The following is a 19,232-nucleotide window of genomic DNA, read 5'->3' on the forward strand; positions in this document are numbered from 1 at the left end:
AAAGTTTCTTCAAAAAGCAGTCCAGTTGAAGAGCAAAGTTATCCTCATTGCGCCTTTTAGGCCTCATCAGAGCTGGTTCCCATTCCTGTAGCCTCAGCAGAGCTGGTTCCCATTCCTGTAGCCTCATATTCTACATCCACCTTGGATTCTGGATGCAACTTCAGACCTGTCTCACCCGACAGACATAACGGGCCTCAAGTTGACCACATAGTTTCTCCAGTCCACTGATGGCTAGACAGCCCATGCTCTCCTTCCTGCCCATCCCATTTTGTTTTTGTCCCATAAGGATGCTGCTAGAAAGATGTACAAGAGTAAATGGGAAATATTTGTCTTCTGGGCCCACAGCAAAACTTGGACCCCTTTTCAGCACCTATCCCAACTATCTTTGATGACTTAGCGTCAATTTTCAATGAATGTGCTAGTTTTCCAACCATTGAAGGTCGATTGGCTACCATTTCTAATTTTTACCTGGGCATAAATAACCACCTTTGCGTCTTCTAAGCTTTGTAAGGTTTTTCTCAAGGGAGCTTCTCTACTCAGACCTCCGTTGAATGACCCTACTGCACCTTGGGATTTAAATGTAATGTTCAGGCCTTAACTAAATCTCGCTTTGAACCTTTGTCCAAACCTGACCTCAACTTTTTGTCCTGGAAGATGATTTTCTAGTTGCAATTGCATTGCCCAGAAGAGTTTCTGAACTCCAGGCTGTGTATTCAAAACTTCCTTATCTAATTTTTCCCCAAGAACAGGGTGTTATTGAGAACTAATCTGTCCCTTTTGCTTAAGTTAGAGTCTGATATTAACCAGGTCATTAATCTCCCAGTTGTCTTTCCAAATTGCTCAAGCAAATTGTTACACCTATTGGATGTGCATAGACAACTTTGTTTGTACCTTCATAGAACCAAAAACTTTAGGAAATCTGATCAGTTATTTATTTCATTTTCTCCTACCAGATTAGGCAATCCAGTATATGAAGTTATACTGGACAAATGGTTAACTGACTATTACCTTTGTCCATGGAAAGTTAGGGGTATCTCTGCTAAAACCTCCTAGGGTCCATTCCACTATGTCTGTGGCAGTTTGTTCAGCTTTTTGGTCTAGCGCATCCTTGGTTGGTATTTGCACAGCCGCAACATGGATTAATCCACATACCTTTATTGCTTGTTATAGATTGGATCTGGTCTGTGGGAACAGAGCAACATTTGGCTCAACAGTGCTCTAGAATATCCCTCCTTAGGGTCTTCTCAGTGTTTTGTGGACTCTTTCCCATCAATTGAGGAATGAATGAAAATGACATCATCAGATTAAAAAGTTATGTACTCACCATAACATTCCATCTGCGTTTTCCATTTTCATTCTGCCAGCTCCCCACCCACCTTCTCCCTCCTTTTATTTACTTTTGGAGAAATCTGAGTGTGTTATAGGAACCTCCGTTCCTTAGTTGAGCTCCAGCTGCCTCTTTTTTTCTATTCAAATACTGTCCTCTTATATCGAGGGGCGGCAAATTCAATCTGAGGTATGTTAGGTTGATGGGGCATTATGGGTAAAGGAAGGAGCTCGAGAGTTTTAGAATCATATGTTCTGGAAGAAGCAGGCAAGTCGGATCTGAGTCTCTGATCCAAACCCATCAGTTGAGCAAGAATAAAAATGGACAATACAGACTAAACATTATGGTGAGTACATAGCTTTTTATATTTGATGTTGGTCAGCTGGAAGGAAGATCAAAATCTGATATGGCAGATACTGCAGGAATTTGCTAAAGTATTGGGCCATAAGGTACATCAAGAAAAAAAACAAAGATTCTAACAGTGGGTTCAAATACAGAACAAGAGAGAACCAGGAGGGGACACTGTTACATTTTGATGGGGTGGGATACTTAGGTATATGGTTAGGTTCCACAATAGAACAATCAATAAGGCTGACATATAATAAGATAGTTAAAGTAAAAGCACAGTTGACCAACTGGAAAGGGGTACGATTAGATTTAGTGCAGAGTTTTAATTTTGAAAATGTTTATTATGCCACAGTTTGCTTACGCTGGACAGGCTTTTTGGGATTTGCCAGATAGTTTATTAAAGTAAAACAATTGTGTAGGGAATTTATATCGGACAGAGGTAGAGCAAGAGTGGACAGGGAAAAGGAAGAAGAGAAGTGGGATGTACCAGATCTTTTTACAAATTTACATGCTGGGATAGTTTTGACAGTTCGAAGGATGACTAAAGACTATTAGGCAGATTGTAAATTATTTTTTTCAAGGAAAAGGAGAATCTTTCCACAGATGACATTATTGACATGATTTTGGAAACTTTTAGAGGTAAACCAATGTTAAATTAGTCAAAGAATGTTCTGGAGCTTTTTCCTAAAGTGTAGGAAAGACAAGAATACAAAATTGGAGAATCACTGAGTGTAAAGGAAAAAAAGGCTACAACTTGGAGGAGAAAACAAAAAGGAAGTAAAATATTGGTCGCAGGTGCTAGTTGTGGACAGGATCAATGAATGAGCTAGATTAAAAATAGAGTATGAACTGGATGAGACATTTTTGTGGGAGTACCAAGGATTAAAAGATGGAAAAAAAATGAAAGGGTTGGGTAAGGCAGGTTCAGAAAAAAATGAGAATTATTATAAAAGCGAGGAGAAAAGAGTACATGGAAAAACTACTAGAGGTTTACTCAGGGTGTCAAAAGATTTGTTTATTGGTATGCATGAGCAACATAGAGCAGAAAAAAAGGGATGGGAGAAAGAGCTAGGGCGGGAGGTAGGAAGAGAAGAATAGAAGGAAAAGATTTCCAGAGAAAGTTCAGAGGTGTTCAGAGGTGAGGAATTTAGAGTATTTGCATGAAAATGGCTGCATAAATACTTTAATACACCAACTAGGTTGGCAAGAATGTTTAGAGGGACGCAGGAGAGTTGCTGGAGATGTAGGAAAGTGAGGGGTACTCTGTCTCATATTTATGGTTAATGTGAGAGGCTTGTTGTATTTAGATAGATTATAACAGCCAGGCTAAAAGATCTATAGCTAGAATCAACAAACCATTTTTAAATGTTCTGTTAGGATATGAGGATGGTATCCCAGTAGGTCTGAAGAAAGATTGGTAGGTTGATGGTTACATCTAAGAAGGCAGTAACAAAAAAGTGGAAAGAAGAAGAAAGCTCAAAATAGAAGTAGAAGAAAGGTTTTTAAGGCAATGGGAAGAGGATGAATAGTAGACATTGGGTCTAAATGTTACTAAGAGGGAGAAGAGGTTACCACATAAGTGAAGGGTTTGAAGATCATATTTGACCAGAAGAGAAGTGAAGGGGAGGTCTACATGAGGAGGATTTAAGCAGATGAAGGCACTGGAGTTTAAGGCAAGGAAAGTAGTAGAGGGATGGGTATAAAGCTCATTTTTAGCTCTGAAGAAGGATAAAAAGGTACAGTAAAGGAGGGGTGATAGGGAAGGTTACATGTAAATAGCTGATAGATTTTCAGAGGGAGGGATTTGAATTTAGGAGATTAAGTTGGGGGATTGGAAATATGGATTCACTCTAGAAGGTACTGTAAGGACAAAGAATCAGAAGAACTATTTTGAGTAAATTGTGTTACAAAGAGTTTATATATAGGAACAGGAGGTATGTGAAATGTAATTTATATAGGATAGCATGTAATTAGGAATATTGTATGTTGATATGAAAAATTGAAAAAGTGTAATAGTGAGATGAATCGAAACAAATGTGTTAATTGCATGTAAAGGTTGTACATAAATTTAATACATTTCTTAAAAAAATAGAAATGAAGGGCACATACTCTACTTTATGCAGTATAGTTAACATCTCAACTATTGGAATCCAGTGTACAACTAAAGGCTGTTCAAAAACATATTTGGGAGCAACCATCAGATCTATAGGACTGGTCCTGCAGGGAAAACCTTAATTTCACAGATACCCCTAAAAATTGGAGGGTAATAATTGTAGCTCGTATATGAGACAGCTTCTGGAGTATTGAACCAAGATTCTCAAAGGACAGCTGTGCATGCAAAGAGGGCACACCAGGTATTCATACCAGACTATATGCAGACAAAGAAGCAGCTGTCTCTCGCATTAATTAACGTTCAAAAAAATGTGAATGTGCTGTTCAAACTCTGGCAGAAGGCAAGAGTCCAGTAGTGATTACTCTGCAACCACAAGGAAAAATCAAAATGCTTTTATTCCCACCATCGTCCTCTGTAAAGAACACAAGCAGAGGTTCAAGCTATGATACCACATTACAGTGAATATTCAGTACCCAAATGAGCCCTGAACATCCTTTGCATTAGAAACAATGGCCTACCTAACCTGCTGTGTTGCAGTGAGGGAAAGAGAGGTTTCCAAAGACACAGCTCACACGTCTGGGGACAGTAATGTTTGAGAGATTTATACCACTACTCAAGTGGATAAAATGCCTCTTGAACCTTTCCCTTTGTTCAGGAAAAGAATGGCATCTTGAAGGAAAGAAGCTTCCCTGGCAGTGAGAAAAGCAGCCAAGTAGTGCAAGTAAGTAGATTTGCCAGATACGCTATAAGGAATAATGAAGCTGGTGTTTTGCAGAAGCAAGAATTTATCTGTTTTGGGGGTCTAACTAAACTCTTTAAAAAAGAATCCAAACATAATCACAGTATATTGAGGGGAGTCTGTGCTCATGAAGGGTCTAACCTTTTCCAAAAAGGGAAAAAAAAGAGGTTGTATCTGCTGCATGTTTGATTCCCTGGTAACTTCATTACATGGAGCCTGGGTTGTTAGAGTCCTGACTTGAAACCTTAGAGAAAGGGGTGGGGGGTCACTGCAAAAGTAGTTCTGTCTGTTAAGTTAGAAGTAGGATATTTCCAGTACATCGGCACCACGTTAAGGAGATTCCTGCTTATCCAGTTAAACAAGTGCAGCCTTTCAGTGATGTAAAGGGAACACTACTCAAATATCTGAGCAGGTGACTGGTAGGAACTGAATCTTATTTTCTACCTCATTATTTGGGGGAAAATATACATCTGGGAATTGAAAGACACCAGAAGGACTTTAGAAGAACTGGTATTTTTTGGAAATAAGTATGTAATACTGACAAAATGAGTAAGCAATAATGTTGATATAGCTAAGGCAGAGTAGTATAACATAAAATAGCAACGACTTGTATGGAATGTGTAAATGAAACAGCATGGCAACAGATTTAGATGACCATCTTAGCCAGGTGAATCAAAAACAAATAGTGAATGTGTGTGACTTTTTTCCTTCTCTTAAGCTAGTTTTTTTTTTCTTCTTCTTCTTCACAGTTTGGGGATGACAAAACAGTACTGATGATGGTGTGAAGTCTGAGAAGGCACAACAGCATTCCAGTCTCACATACTGAAAGAAAATAAGTGTGTGAAGCTGGCAACCTTTTAAAATCCTGAGTTGTTATTGTAGAAGTGGTATAAGATGTTTAAAATGTATAGTTTTGTTGTCATTGCACTGCCAAGTTAAATAAACACCAAATATGGGATTTAGGGGATAGTCTGTGTCAAAAAAGTCTTTCTTTGGCAAGTTACATCTAAAACTATAACCCTGCTGATTGTTTTACAACAAACCATAAACTGGGAGTATGAAAAAGAGAGCAAGAGGTAGAAAGAAACAGGAAACATGTTAATGTTTTGTCAGATCTTAAAGTTCCAAGATACACACCTGTTATAAAAGATTAAACCACAAGCAGTGATGATGCAAGAGCGACACTTGGGAGAGGAGTAAGTTAGTTTTTTTTCCTGACGTAGTGTTCAGAGATGTGTATTTCACAGCATCTGAGATGGGTAGAAAAAGAGAACAAACGTATTATCAGATGTTGTGTACCTGTTGTGATAGAAGAGGAGCTAAAAGATATGGAAGCAAGATTTATGGCAATAAGAGAATATTATATTTGTAAATGGTTAGATCTCACTAGGAAAAGTGACCACAGAAAACTGCTAAGAGAGTGTCATCTTTCCACAAGGTATAGTCTGTATGGCAGAGGATTAACAAGTATGTTAAAGGATGAGAGTTCAAGTCCTAGGTGCATTACACCAAACAGCACAAGGACATTTTTAATGATTTGCATGAAAGCATTTGGATTTGTGGACATAGCAGACATACTGCAGGTTGATACAGCGTGAACCCTTTTTTCCTGCTAGGCACAAATTCAGCATAGGGATCGACAAACTATTAGTTTTGAAGCACTTCTAAGGGACAGTGTAGATCATTCAGTTTTGTTGTTGCAAACGTCTGCCTTGTCCAAAACCGAAGGCCTAGACCTAACAATTTTCCCACCCAGTAGTTAAAAGCAGGGTATTTTAGACATGGATGTTGAGGACAACCTGATAACCAAGGTAAAATACTGAATGACCAAGGCTCCAAAAAATCAGAATGCTGGAATGATTTTAAAAGCAGGCTTAGGTTAATAGTACAGGCTAGTGATTCAGCATGGCAAGGCCTGTTTGTGCAAATTATCTGTATAATTTTTTAAAAAGCAACTGCAATTTAGAAGACAGCAGTTATGTGAAGAAGAAAATGAACAGTTGGCAAAAGCACAAAGAAAGCTAGGGGCACATAGAAAACGTATCTTTAGGCAGTTGGTACTTAAGTCCATTAACTTTGAGAATTTGCCAATGGCCATAGACTTAGTTAAAGCAGTAGACGGCGATGAGACGAATAAAAAAGATAGAAGACACTAGAAATGGTCCTAAAGGTACAAGCAGTCAAAAAGGCAGATGACGTATTCACTTTAGTGGAAGGGAAATATTAGTGCATATGAGGTCCCTAGCAGACATGCAGGACACAATAAACAGAAGAAAGATGGTATTGACCCCTCAGGATTATCCAATATCCTTGCTGAGCCAAGAGCAGATGCAGGCAATGCAAGGAGAGTACTAAGTAAACCATGTCAGACCTTTCTCAGAGAGATTAAGGAAAGTATGAGAGATGAATCTGGAAACAGAGCTAAATTAGGAGGTTTGAATTTGGCTTGCCCCAAAGTGTGCTAGAAAAGCCAGTGCAGTGACATAAAGGGAGAAAGTCCTGACAATGGTCTAGGAGGCCTGGGCTTAATTAGCAGCTCAGGAGGCTGAAGTGCTGACAGGAAGGGCAAGCTTGCTCATCTGGAGGTAGGGAAGTTATATGTATAGGGCACACAATGAAGTTAGAGTTCATGAATTAACTGTAATTGCATTGTGTGCCCTATACATATACATGGAGTCTGGGGAAGCAACTGCAAAGTGCTTTCAGAGGATGTAAAGAACAACTTACCAATGTTAGCTGTTTGCCAAAGTGAAGAAATAATTGGCATTCTTTGTTTATTAAAAGCCCCATCTACAGGGTATTAATAAGCACATTTGTGGGATGGGAACATTAGTAGGAAAAACCCCTCCAGCAGCAAAGTGATACATATCTGGGAATCCCTGATCTGATCTCTCTAGCACAAAACCTTATTAGTGCTGGTCTGGAAGGGGCCAGGAGGGGGAAGTAGACCTGGCAATCGAAAAAAGGCTCCAGAGTTCTCTGAGGGTCAGCTCCAACACACAGACAAAAACTAGCTGCAAAAAAATGTATGCCATAAAGTCAAAACTATCACTATCTTCCTTCTTAGAGCAAAGCCTGCGGTCACTACATCTGACCTCAGTACTGCAGGAGCTCTGCCATAAGGCCCTACTCCTACAAATTTACTGAGAATTTTGGCATTGTATACTTTAAGCACATTTAACATGTAGAACTTTCCTGTGTATTAACTTTATTCGGTCAAGTACATGTCTGTTGTGTGAGTGAAATTCACAGTGAAATAGTCTTTGCATGCTAAGGACCTCTTACTAAGTTGGCCACTGTCTCCTTTTTCTTGCCCAGTAGACTATACTGCATATGCCAGTTATTTAGCCTCAGGAAATTACAGAAAACCTGTTTTACTTTGCATCTCTTTAATTGGCTTGTACTGGCTCTAAACTGATTGCTGTCAGTTATAATTTAACCTGAGGGTAGGGAGACCATTACCGTATCCTCAATTCCCACCCATTCGTCTTACTCTAACATTATACTTCCTACATAGATATTTCACTTATATTCCAAAACCTTCCCCAAGTGACCTTACTACTTCCATACATACACTTCTGTTTCTTGTTTCCTACTTTCCTATTTCCTTTTAATGTTTAACCCCATTCCCAACTATTTTTCTGTGTCCCGTACCTCTTTGCACTATATCCATTCATAGTCACAACCCTCCCTAATAGTACCTATCTATTCCACATTGTATGTTTTACTTTTCCTAAATAAACCCTCATTTCTTCTTATTTTAATGATATCATTATACTCTAGCCTTTCATACCCCTCTATTCCTTATATTCCAGAGAAGGTACCAGGACAACCTAACTCTCTTTTATAGAAAATACTTTTCTCCTTAGTCCTTACCTAACCTCTACCAGTTTTCAGAATCCACCATCACTGAATCTCCTACTGCCTTGCAGCTTCTAGCTTCCTTCTCAATTGCTACTTCTCCACTGCCTGAAATCTGTAAAATAAAGATTCTAGTACTCGCTTATGCTACTCTTCAGCTTATCCTGTATTCTTCTTATACCATCTCATCTTTCATTCTACCATGACTCAATAATATCTCTCTTTTCTCCAGCTCGGTCCCAACCCACCTATCTAGACTTACTCTTTACACTCTCCACACATTGCGCCAAACCTATTTAATATTGTCCCTCACCTTTATTCCAAATATAGACTGATTAACTGCACTTCAACTCAAACCAAAACAAAATTAAGTGCAAGAATCCTGTCCAAAAAATCCTTCTAGGAGGAGATATACACCGTATTCCTAGCCCCATCTATCACAACGAACACAAAGATAATTCTGTCCGCACACTTCTCCAACCCAACAACAGCCAGTCCCCAACCCTGGTGATCTAAGTTTTGCTGCAATAAATGTTAGAAGCATAAGAAATACAACTGCTGAATTACATGCCTGGATTATCCAACATAACTGGAAAGGCCACATAAATACCTCACAAATAAAATCCATGGCCTCCAACACCTATCCTCTGTGGACAGGCTCAAATCACTATAATTCTACTCTGTTTCATACAGATTGCTCAGAGGTGATCTGTCTCTCGCCTAAAAGGCAACCTCGGACCCTGTCCTGCTAGAGATTCTCTATATCAGTAAGTCTAACTCCTCGTGCATTACCACTCAGAAGGCCTGAATCTGATATGCGACATCAGTAAAACTTGCTGGAGAGATATTTGTCTCCCATAGTCTGCCCTGTCTCTGGAATAGACTTCCCATACACGTCAAACAGAGTACCTCGCTGACCCTCTTCAAGCACAACCTTGATGAGTGGATGGGAGACCACAAATCTGTCCTAGGGGTTCCACCTGTGTCCCTCATTGACAGAGGTGACAGGTGCTGCTGTGGTTTCTTTTTGGGAGGCTTGTAAGGAACCCAGGGCCAGTAGCCTAGTAACCTCCTCTGATCCTATAAGCCTGATGTTCTCACTGTAATTGAAACGTGGCTTAAACCCAGCATAAATGACTCTGAAGTTATACTTTCTGGCTATAATGTCATCCATAATGATTGTATAAAGTAGAAATTTGGTGTATTGCTTTAATATGTCCCAACACTTACCACATTTCCCCTTATAGCAAACCAATACCAAAATTCAGCTCAGTAGAGCTTCTTTATACTTTCCTTAAAATAAACAATTCAAAAAATGTGCTTTACTGTCCTTTACATCCCTCGTTGTAACAGTACTGGAAGTTATCCATAAAACCTCCACAAGGAAATAGGTGATGTGAGTGTCAATTGGTTGGACATAAACTCCCATCTCCCCTACATCTAGCATGAACTTATATGATTTCACACAATTAATAGCCCCACACATTACAGCAAGTCATCAAAATCCCTGTTATATTGGATCCTATTGTCAGACCCTAGCAAATACTCAACCACAGGTACAATGTCAGACTCTCTGTGATCATCTAACAATCTATGCAACCAGACATCTCACACATCCAGTTAAACAGCATATTTATGAAACAACACGCAATCTTTCCAAGTTTAACCCAGAAATGTTCATTACTACACTGTCATCTATTCACTGAAACGTCTTAAACCCCCCCCTCCTTTAAATGATGTTGTAAATGAATTCATTACAACTTTTTCTAAATATCCTTGTACCTCCTAGAAGTAAGACTAAAATCAAATAATGCAATTTAGCAATCCAAAAAGAGTAGAATGCTAATGCAACATAGAGAAAAAGCACAGAAAGAACAGCAGAAATGTAAAACACCTCAGTATCTTGAAAACTTCAGAATGCTTTGCAATTGTAATAAAAAGCAAATAAATGAAGACAAAAACATATACTATATTAACTGTCATAATAATAGTGAATGCAACCCTAAACATTTTTAGACATGCATTAAAGAAATCTTGCATCCTGGCCAAAAATTCAACCCAAAGCCCTCTCCCAGTAACTTACCACTGGAAACTGCAGTACAGTCCAACTCTTATTTTATAGATTGTATAGCATATCTAACCCAGGATTCCTCAACATCTAATCCCAACCCTCCCCAACAGCCACATATCAACCACATCCACTTTCACCTTCATACCTGTGACCATATCCTATGTAAAATTTCTCTTAAACTTAAACTGTGCTCTTCTTCAGCTGATGCTCTTCCAAGCAAGTACCTAAAAATAGCAGCCAATAGCATTGCCTATCCTGTCTCAATCCTTATAAATAGGTCAGTCCAGGAATTATACGTTCTCTCGCTCTCTCTGGAAAAAGTCACACATCCCTCTTCACAGAGTAGGAAATTCAACAGACAAGAACTTTAGACTTGTAACAATCTTATCTCCCCTCACAAAAATGCTTGAAAAAGATATTCAAAAACAATTGCTAGACTATCTCCTGCAAGAACTCCTATCCCCTACACAGCATGGATTATGTCCTTCCCATAGTGCTAGCATTGCCCTTCTAACCTATATAGATACTGGCAGTAAAGCTCCTTTCCATAACTAGCATTGCCCTTCTAACCTATATAGATATTGTCAATAAAGCTCCTTCCCATAGTGCTAGCATTACCCTTCTAGCCTATATAGATACTGTCAATAAAGCTAGAGATAACTGTAAACTAGTCTAGAAATAAGGAAGAAGCACGTCTAAAGTCTTCAATACGGTATGTCACAGCAAACTTCTTTCTCAAATATCCTCACTAAGTCTGTGTCTCAGCCTACCCTTCTGCGCTTCAAAAGCTACCCATCCAATAGGTATCAGTCAGTAAAATGGCACTGCATGCTCTCTCCTTACTTCCCAGTCACCAATGGTATACCACAAGGCTCTATCCTTAGTCCCCTCCTCTTTAACATTTTTGCCACCACCCTCTATACATCCATACAACAGGCCATCCTAATACAATATGCAGATTATTCTACTCACTTGCACATCTGACAACACGGTACACCTCCATAAAACTTCTCAGGAAGCTTTAACAGCCACTGAAACCTGGCTTTTTAACTCAACTCATGCTCAACTAAAAAAAAGGCCAAACTACTACTATTTTCCCCAAATCCCTGTCTCATGAAAAAACAAAATTTAAAGTTCTCACTTAATAATACAACAACTGAAGTCACTTCTCATAGTAAATTATTAGGGGTAATAGTGGGATGATATTCTTGCATTCAACCAGCATATACAAAATTGCATAAGAAAAACTCATCAAAAACTAGAGATGCTTTACAGAGCCAAAAACTTTCTCACCAGCGCAACTAAAATACTCTTTCCACTACTTATCTCCTCCCTACACTTCTTTATGGCACTCACATCCTTACTAACCTTTAGGCTTCACAAAAATTAAAACTTGAACAATGCTTTAACAAAGTTGTTAAATTTGCAGCAAGTACCCTTTTTCAGAACCTACCACTATATAGCACTAAAAAGCCAAAATTGGTTAGTACTGCCTTATCACCTAGTATATACACAGCTTCTTACCACCTATAAAATTATCCAGCATCCATTGGACTGTCCAGCACTAAAAACATTCTACACAACTCTGTTCCCAGTCAGTCTTTATGATCCATTGACCAAAAACTCCTCTATATGTCTGTAACCCTAGAAAATCTTCTGGGCTTTGTCTGTACTTTTACAAGGTCGCTAAGGCCTGGAACTCCTTACCTGTATCCATCAGGTCAGTAACCTCCCTCCCATCTTTCAAAACCACTCTGAAAGACTTTCTAGTTAAATCTGTCTCTGTTCTTGCCCAAAACCAGGATAAATTATATTCCTAAATGTGAACACGTACCCTTTCATTCCTTATGCCTCCTTATTCTCCCTTCTTCACTTAATTACTTCTGTCAACTTCTCTTCCCTGACTTTTTCTCAAAAATAAACAAACCATAAGCCTGTTTTTCCCCTCACTTTATTTTGCGATTCCTGTTTGTATTAGACTAACTTACCTTTAATTTCTCTACAAACTGTCTGTAATTTGTTGTAATTATTTAAACTGCAAATGTTTTTGTTTTATTTTTGTAGATTGTAAAATTATTGTTCTTAAAATGTTTTGTAATAATTTTGAGCTTTTCTCTCTGGGCCTCTGCTAAAAACGGGCTTCTACCCAGCCAGATTTTCCCAGTAATCAAATGTCAGTAAGTGAATAAGTAAATATTTTGAATGTTTGCCTTGCAGAGCTTGCATAAATATTGTTATCCACCACAGAATATTCAGAAAATGTGCTCTTCAATCAGGAAGGGGGGGCTGTGTGAAATGTAAAACCCATCTGGTTTCTCTGATGCTGTTTTGTGGTGGGTAATGTATGTGTGGTAGCACAAGGGGGGGGGTCTATATTAGAACATTGACTTTATAAAACGTCGAATGTTCTAATATCGACCCCTATTCGGCAAACGCTTACAAAATTGAACATGCAGAACAGCAAATTTTTTTCCCAGGGAAAATATTTGCTGTTCCAACACACATGCAACACAAACTCACCAAACAAACAGCAATCCACACACACACCTAAAATCCTACATCTAACCCTACACTAAACTGTACACACACCACTAGCTATCCACTTACTTTAACCCAAACCCTAACCCTAAGGTCCGTCACTGTGGCACACTCACCTCACCCGCGCCCTAACCCTAACTCACCTACCCCACCCTAACCCTCACGTCCACACAATTGCACATGTACCTGATCCCGACCAGTAACTTTCCTCCACAGTGCTGAACATAGTGAAGCCACAGGAACGGCCAACCGAATTCCTTCCCTAGGAAGAAAGTTGGTGTTCCGCAGCTTTGCTATTTTCAGTGTTTACTGAATAGGGGTCGATATTAGAACATTCGAAGTTGTGAAACTTCGATGTTCTAATATAGACCCTGCACAATGTTATAATGACTTTGAAAAGTGCATAACAAGGCTGCGCACTTTGTCATAAAAGTGCAGGGTTATCTTTTTGCTGATTTGCAAGTATAATCAACATGTTCCATGTATTAACATTTCAAGCTATGAAAAACAAGGTTTGCTCTTCAGTGGTATTATTTGCAGGACCACAGCAATACATTTGTCTTAACAGTATTATTTGCATTTTAATGGTAACATTGCATGACTCTGAGTAACTGTTTTGATCATTAATTTAATTTTCTTAAAACAAATTTGAAGATGTTTGTTTTTCTTTTCCTTACACCAGCCACGATGGTACAGATTCTCCTCCTGACTCTGACGAAGTAATAGTGGTCCTCAACAGCTTTAAAACTAAAATTATTAAAGTGAAGGTAAGACGTGCATCCCATGGGTATGCCATTTTATTGCAGCAAAATTTAGAGGGCAGAAGGCAGTAAAAACATAAGCTTGGATTATGAAAAATGACTTGGCAGTAACTTTCTAAGGGCATTTTCCATATTCAGCTGCAATATGAAAAAGTGTTAAAACAGTACATTTTTGTGTGCAACATTCCCTTCAATATGTGGCCCTCAGCAGTGAGGCCTCAAAGAAATGAAAGTAGTGATACTGTTTGTGTGGGGTACAGGATGAGACTCAACATCTGGCCTGACTTTCAAAGACATATCCTTACCCCAATGCCAGTCTAACATTACCTTACCAAAGATGTCTTTACATATGTGGCATATAGGTGACATCTGCCCATGCCATCTTTTCATGTTTTTCATACATTTGTGAATGTTAGCAGGAAATGTATTATGTTTGTCGATCCAGGCCTGTGACTGAAATCAGGACATATGTATCCCATTATGGATCTTTTCTTCTAATCTTGCCTGTAGTTTCCATTATGTTTTACTGGAACTTATGCTGATTATTCAATGCTGGGATAGTGAACGTGTAACATGGAGGTGTAAGACAGTCTGCTTTTGTGAAAATTAATGAATATGCTTGCAAGTGCCTTATCACATGAAGACTTTCACAGTAATTGTGTGCATTTGCTGCTTAGGTCTAGAGCATAATATTAGTGAGTGTCACATTTTCAAGGGTTTTAGACCCACAACTGGTAGAAAGGTTCAAGGGCCTTCAAGCCTTACCAGACTGAAAATAAACTCATGGCCATTTTAGGTAAAGCCCCACATCTGCAGAGTCGCAGCAAAGTGGCGATGTGTATGTCTCTTCCAAAAAGGAAATGATAGAGAAACAATGCCCAAAGAAGTCCAGAAAAATCCTGGAGTCTGATCAGTTAGGAGGAGACCCTAGGTCAGAGAATATCAGTTTTACAGAGGCCATCAAACATACCTTAGCCATGATGTTTGCATCAGCAGATGACTCTTGGAAATCATCACATCAGTTTCTTTCACCACATCCCACCAGACTGATTTTGTAACTAGGCAGCAGGAATTTGATTGCCAGACATGCATCAGCTCCTGTTGAGACAGTGTGATCTTGATTATTACAAAGGAGGACATCTGTGCTTGCAAGAAATTAGACCCCATGAGCATCCCCTCTACAGCTCAGAAATCCCCAGCAGCTGCCTGCCCTTCCAAGACTCAAGTATCATAGTTCTAGGCCTCTGACAAAAGTAAGCTTCTGTCCTGTGGTGAGTCTTCAGTCTTCACCCCACACCCTTTTTCCCTTACATGATTGTGCTAGGCTAGCTCAGGTCTTCTTTCCAGTATTAAAAGCTTGCAGTCTGAATCTAGCCACCCCTGTGTGTTGGAAACCCAGACCAAGTGAAAAAGGAAAGCCTGTATTATGAGGGACCCTGACTGCTGTTGCTCTGAGGAGGAGGAGGAGAAGGATCTTAACTTCTTCTTTTGGCTTCTCTCATTAGGGGTCACCACAGCAGATCAACTGTTTCCATTTCTTCCTGTCCTCTGCATCTTGTTCTGTCAGACCAATCACCTGCATGTCCTCTCTCACCACATCCATAAACCTTATCTTGGGCCTTCCTCTCTTCCTCAGAGAAGTTTCTGAACTATAATTCCAAAATGAGCTCCCTCTTGTCCTGTGGCACACACAACAGTGACACCCTGGCCTCTGACTTCTCCTCAGTGAACCTGCCATACGGGGATACCTTCTCCTTGAAGAGGGAACATTTCCAGTGGCAAATGTACGAGGTCTCAGCCTCCCAGAAAAACGGCTCTAGATCATCGGTGACTAGGCTTCCTCAAAATTCATGGCAGTCTCTTCAGTACAATAAACTCTCTCTGGATGTCTTTGATGCTACCTTCCCTGGAGACGGGCTCTGTCTTGCACTCTCAAGAGGCCTGACCAGTTTTACAAAGTAGCATACCCTTAGATGTTTGAATATGGTGTCTGAGGAATGGAAATGGAGCCAGATTGGCTCCTGAGCATGTCATAAAATAGGTTACTGGATAAAGCTGGTAAAAAGGTTATGTGCCTCAGCAACTCTGGCTTTCAGGACGCTTAACTGCTAGCACCATATTTTGAAATACTTAGAATGTGTCTTCAAGTAACTTTTGCACCATAATGGGTGAGGTCACACTGAGAACTAAGAAGCTTCCATTCCTTCTCAAATACAGACTTCTTTACAGTTATGGAAGCATGCTCTCAAATGTGATTGTGATGCTGTGGATGCAGCATCCAGTGCTGCAACAGCAGGAGTTGGCTGAGGACTCTGTCCTATCCGAGGATGAGAAGGTGCTGCTCCTAAATGCACCTTCGCATAAGGATTTGCTCTTCAGACCCCAGGCATATAATGCATGCACAAACTTGGAGGATAGAATGAAGACCATGTAGTTGGTGAAACATATGTCCCACCCTCCCATTCCAAAAGGTATTAGGAATTATCCTTCCAAACAACTACCCTATTAATGGAGACAAGATAAAGGGAAATAGTTCATAGGCAGAAAAACTGCACAAAAGAAAATATGAAAGTATTAAAACAGAGTGAGACAAGGAGGCCCTTAGGGAGCATCTATTACTGCACCAGTCTTCTCCTTCCCCAATCCACAAAAACCCAAACTTGGCCTTTATTCCCCCAGGAATCCCTGGTTAGTTTTCATGTTAGAGGGTCTGTTGGCCTCCTATTACTAGCCATACTTAAGCATAACCTCAGGCAAATGAACTCTAAATTGTTACCAGAGGTGACAAGCTGTCATTTATGGTGGTCCTCCAAAAATGTCAGTTTGTTTAGTGGACTAGCAAGAATTAGTAAATCCCATCATAACATAAACACTGGCGGTAGGTACAATAAAAGACGTGGCCCACGGTCAGGAGAATAAAAGTATTTTACATAATGCTGTTCCTCATTTGAAGAAAGGACAGTTCCTGAAGACCCACTCGCTAAACAAAATCCTACAAGTGCCAAAGTGCCAGATGTTGACGCTACAGGCTGTGATTCCTCTTTCAAGCATTCCAGTGCTTCTCGTTCTGGACCTCAAACGTTTCCTGCCTTCACATTCCAATTTACAGATGTCACAGGCAGTATCTTAGGTTTGTGATGGAGAAGTGGGCACTGCTGCCAGTTTACTCTCTTGCCCTTTGATTTATTTGCTGCTCCCAAAGTTTGCACAAACTGTATGGCTGTAGTAGCTAGTTTAGTGCAGGACCAGAGACATCCATTTCTATCCACACTTGGATGACCTCCTGGTCTGATTCAGCCCCAGTCCCATGAGGAGATGCAAAAGGCTATGGATTGTGCTTTGCACTGCCTTATCAGTCTGGGTTTCACCCTCAACAAAGAGAAATTCAGCTTGCAAGCAAGTCAAAGACAGTCTTCCTGTGGATGCCTTATGACATGATCACCAAATCTACCTTCTACAGGAGAAGGTGGAGCCACGGACTCCCCTTTTTTACTTCATGGCAGGGGAAACCCAGATTAATGGCCACATATTTTTTAGCCATCCTAGGCCACATGGCATCTACCATTTTTATGGTTCCCTTGGCCAAATTACTTGAGAAAATGTAATGATTCCCCAGAAACATGGGACTAGCTATGCCAGTCACAGGAAGTTAACATCTTGGTGTTACCATGTGTCAGGAGAAAACCAATGTGGTGAGTGCAGCAGCTGAAAAGAAATGAGACTGTACTGTTCAGGCAACCAGTACACATTCAAATCCTGACCATTTATTCATCTGATGTAGTTTACAAACCCCACAACTTGGACCGCAAAGTGTAGGGAATCTGGAGTCCTAGGGAACAAAGACAGCACATAAACATCAAGGAAATTATGGCAATCATCCATACCTTGAAAGCATTTAAGGCAGTCTGAATGCCCAGGACTGTGAACATCATTATAGACAAAACAGCAGTGATATGGTACATAACCAGGAGGCACACATTCTTATTACCTTTGTAAGCTAGTCAAGGAGGCTTGGGACCAGGCCTTGTAGTCAGACATGTTTGTAAAAGCTCCCAGCTCAGGAGAAAGTAATAGCAGATCAGTTATGCAGGATCTCTGCACTGAATGAATTCTGCACAGGACAATGTTCATAGATATGAGTTGGACAGGATGTCCCAGCGGTGGAGCTTTTTGGTTCTCCAACCAACAAACATCTGAAAAAAAGTCTGCCCCAGAGCACCTTACAAACTACCTTTGAATAAAAATGCCTTTTCCCTGAACTGAGTGAATATTTTTCTTTATGCCTTCCATCCAATAACTATGTTTGTAGGATAATACAGAAGATCAAGGAGTAGTGGCAGAAAAGGTTGTCATAGCATCTTTCTGACCTGACTAAGGCAGAACTGACTCCCATCTCTTTCAGATGGCCAGAAGAAACCTTTACTGCATTTCTCAACATGTGAACCTGAACCTTCTTGACACTGTGCATCCCAGTATGACTACATTGAACCTTGCAGCTTGGAGGATATGGCATTACCATATATGTTTCTTTACTTTAAGGATATGCTGAAATTATGGAGGAGGCTAGGAAAATAAGTGCAAGAAAGTCATACATATCAAAATAGAACAAATTTTCCCCTAATGCCAAAAAAGGAAGCAGCACCTTAAATTGGTTGTGGCCTCAATATCTCACCAAGCTGTTTGATACAAGCCTAGGTTATACTTCAGTGAAGATGCATTTGTCTGCTATATCGGCATGTCTGTCAGTAAATCTTTTGCTGGCATCCAGGCTCCCAGTTAGACAGTTTCTAAAAAGCATCCTTCAACCCAGACATCTTATGGAGTGTTTGGCCCCAGCCTGGGACCTGAGGTTTTAGAAAAACTAATCTCACAGCCCTTTGAACTGTGATATCATCTGTAACCCTGAAGTCCTTGGCAGGGAAAACATTCTTCATTACAGTCTCCTCTGCCAGAAGGGTACTGAAACTTAAAGCCTTAGTTGCTAAGAGTCTTTATCTCATATTTCACAAAAGTGGGTGACTGTGTACACCAACCCTTTCTCAAGATATCCTAACTACCTGTCATTTTTCTCTGTGGGTCAGAACAGAAGGAAGAGAATTTTGCACTCAGATGTTCGCAGACAATTCAGGTATCATCTATTCAGTACCAAGGCCATCAGGAAATCAGTGCTACTGTTTTTCTCTTTCTTGCCAAGTGTAGACTAGGACTAGCTGCATCAGTCAAGCTATCGCAGAATGGATAGCACAGTGCATTTATTTTGGTACAAAACAAATCCAAAGCCTTATGAAAGGATCGGATCCCACTGTGCTAGGGAACAGCAACCATTACTGGTTTTCTGAGACTGTTATTATCCAGGATATCTAAGACGCTGCCAAATGCTTCTTTGTGCATACCAGCAGAAAGCATGTCCTGGATGTGGCATCCAGGGTTAGAGCCCCTCCTGTCCCCAATGGCAAGATCTCTTCCTTGTTTTC

The 19,232-nt window shown here is 40.0% G+C and overlaps 1 protein-coding gene across 1 annotated transcript in view; it reads left to right on the top strand.

The window, feature by feature from the left end:
* The window catches only part of UGGT1 (UDP-glucose glycoprotein glucosyltransferase 1), a gene marked incomplete in the record, with an annotated part of 2,149,769 nt that overhangs the window by 1,473,953 nt on the left and 656,584 nt on the right, over positions 1–19,232 (top strand). Inside the window, 1 exon segment of the mRNA XM_044070228.1 lies at positions 13,680–13,764. Coding sequence (XP_043926163.1) covers positions 13,680–13,764 — 85 coding nt within the window.

The sequence above is a fragment of the Protopterus annectens genome, chromosome 4.part1, assembly GCF_019279795.1.
Source record: "Protopterus annectens isolate FY-2018-M chromosome 4.part1, PAN1.0, whole genome shotgun sequence".
NCBI lineage: Eukaryota > Metazoa > Chordata > Ceratodontiformes > Protopteridae > Protopterus > Protopterus annectens.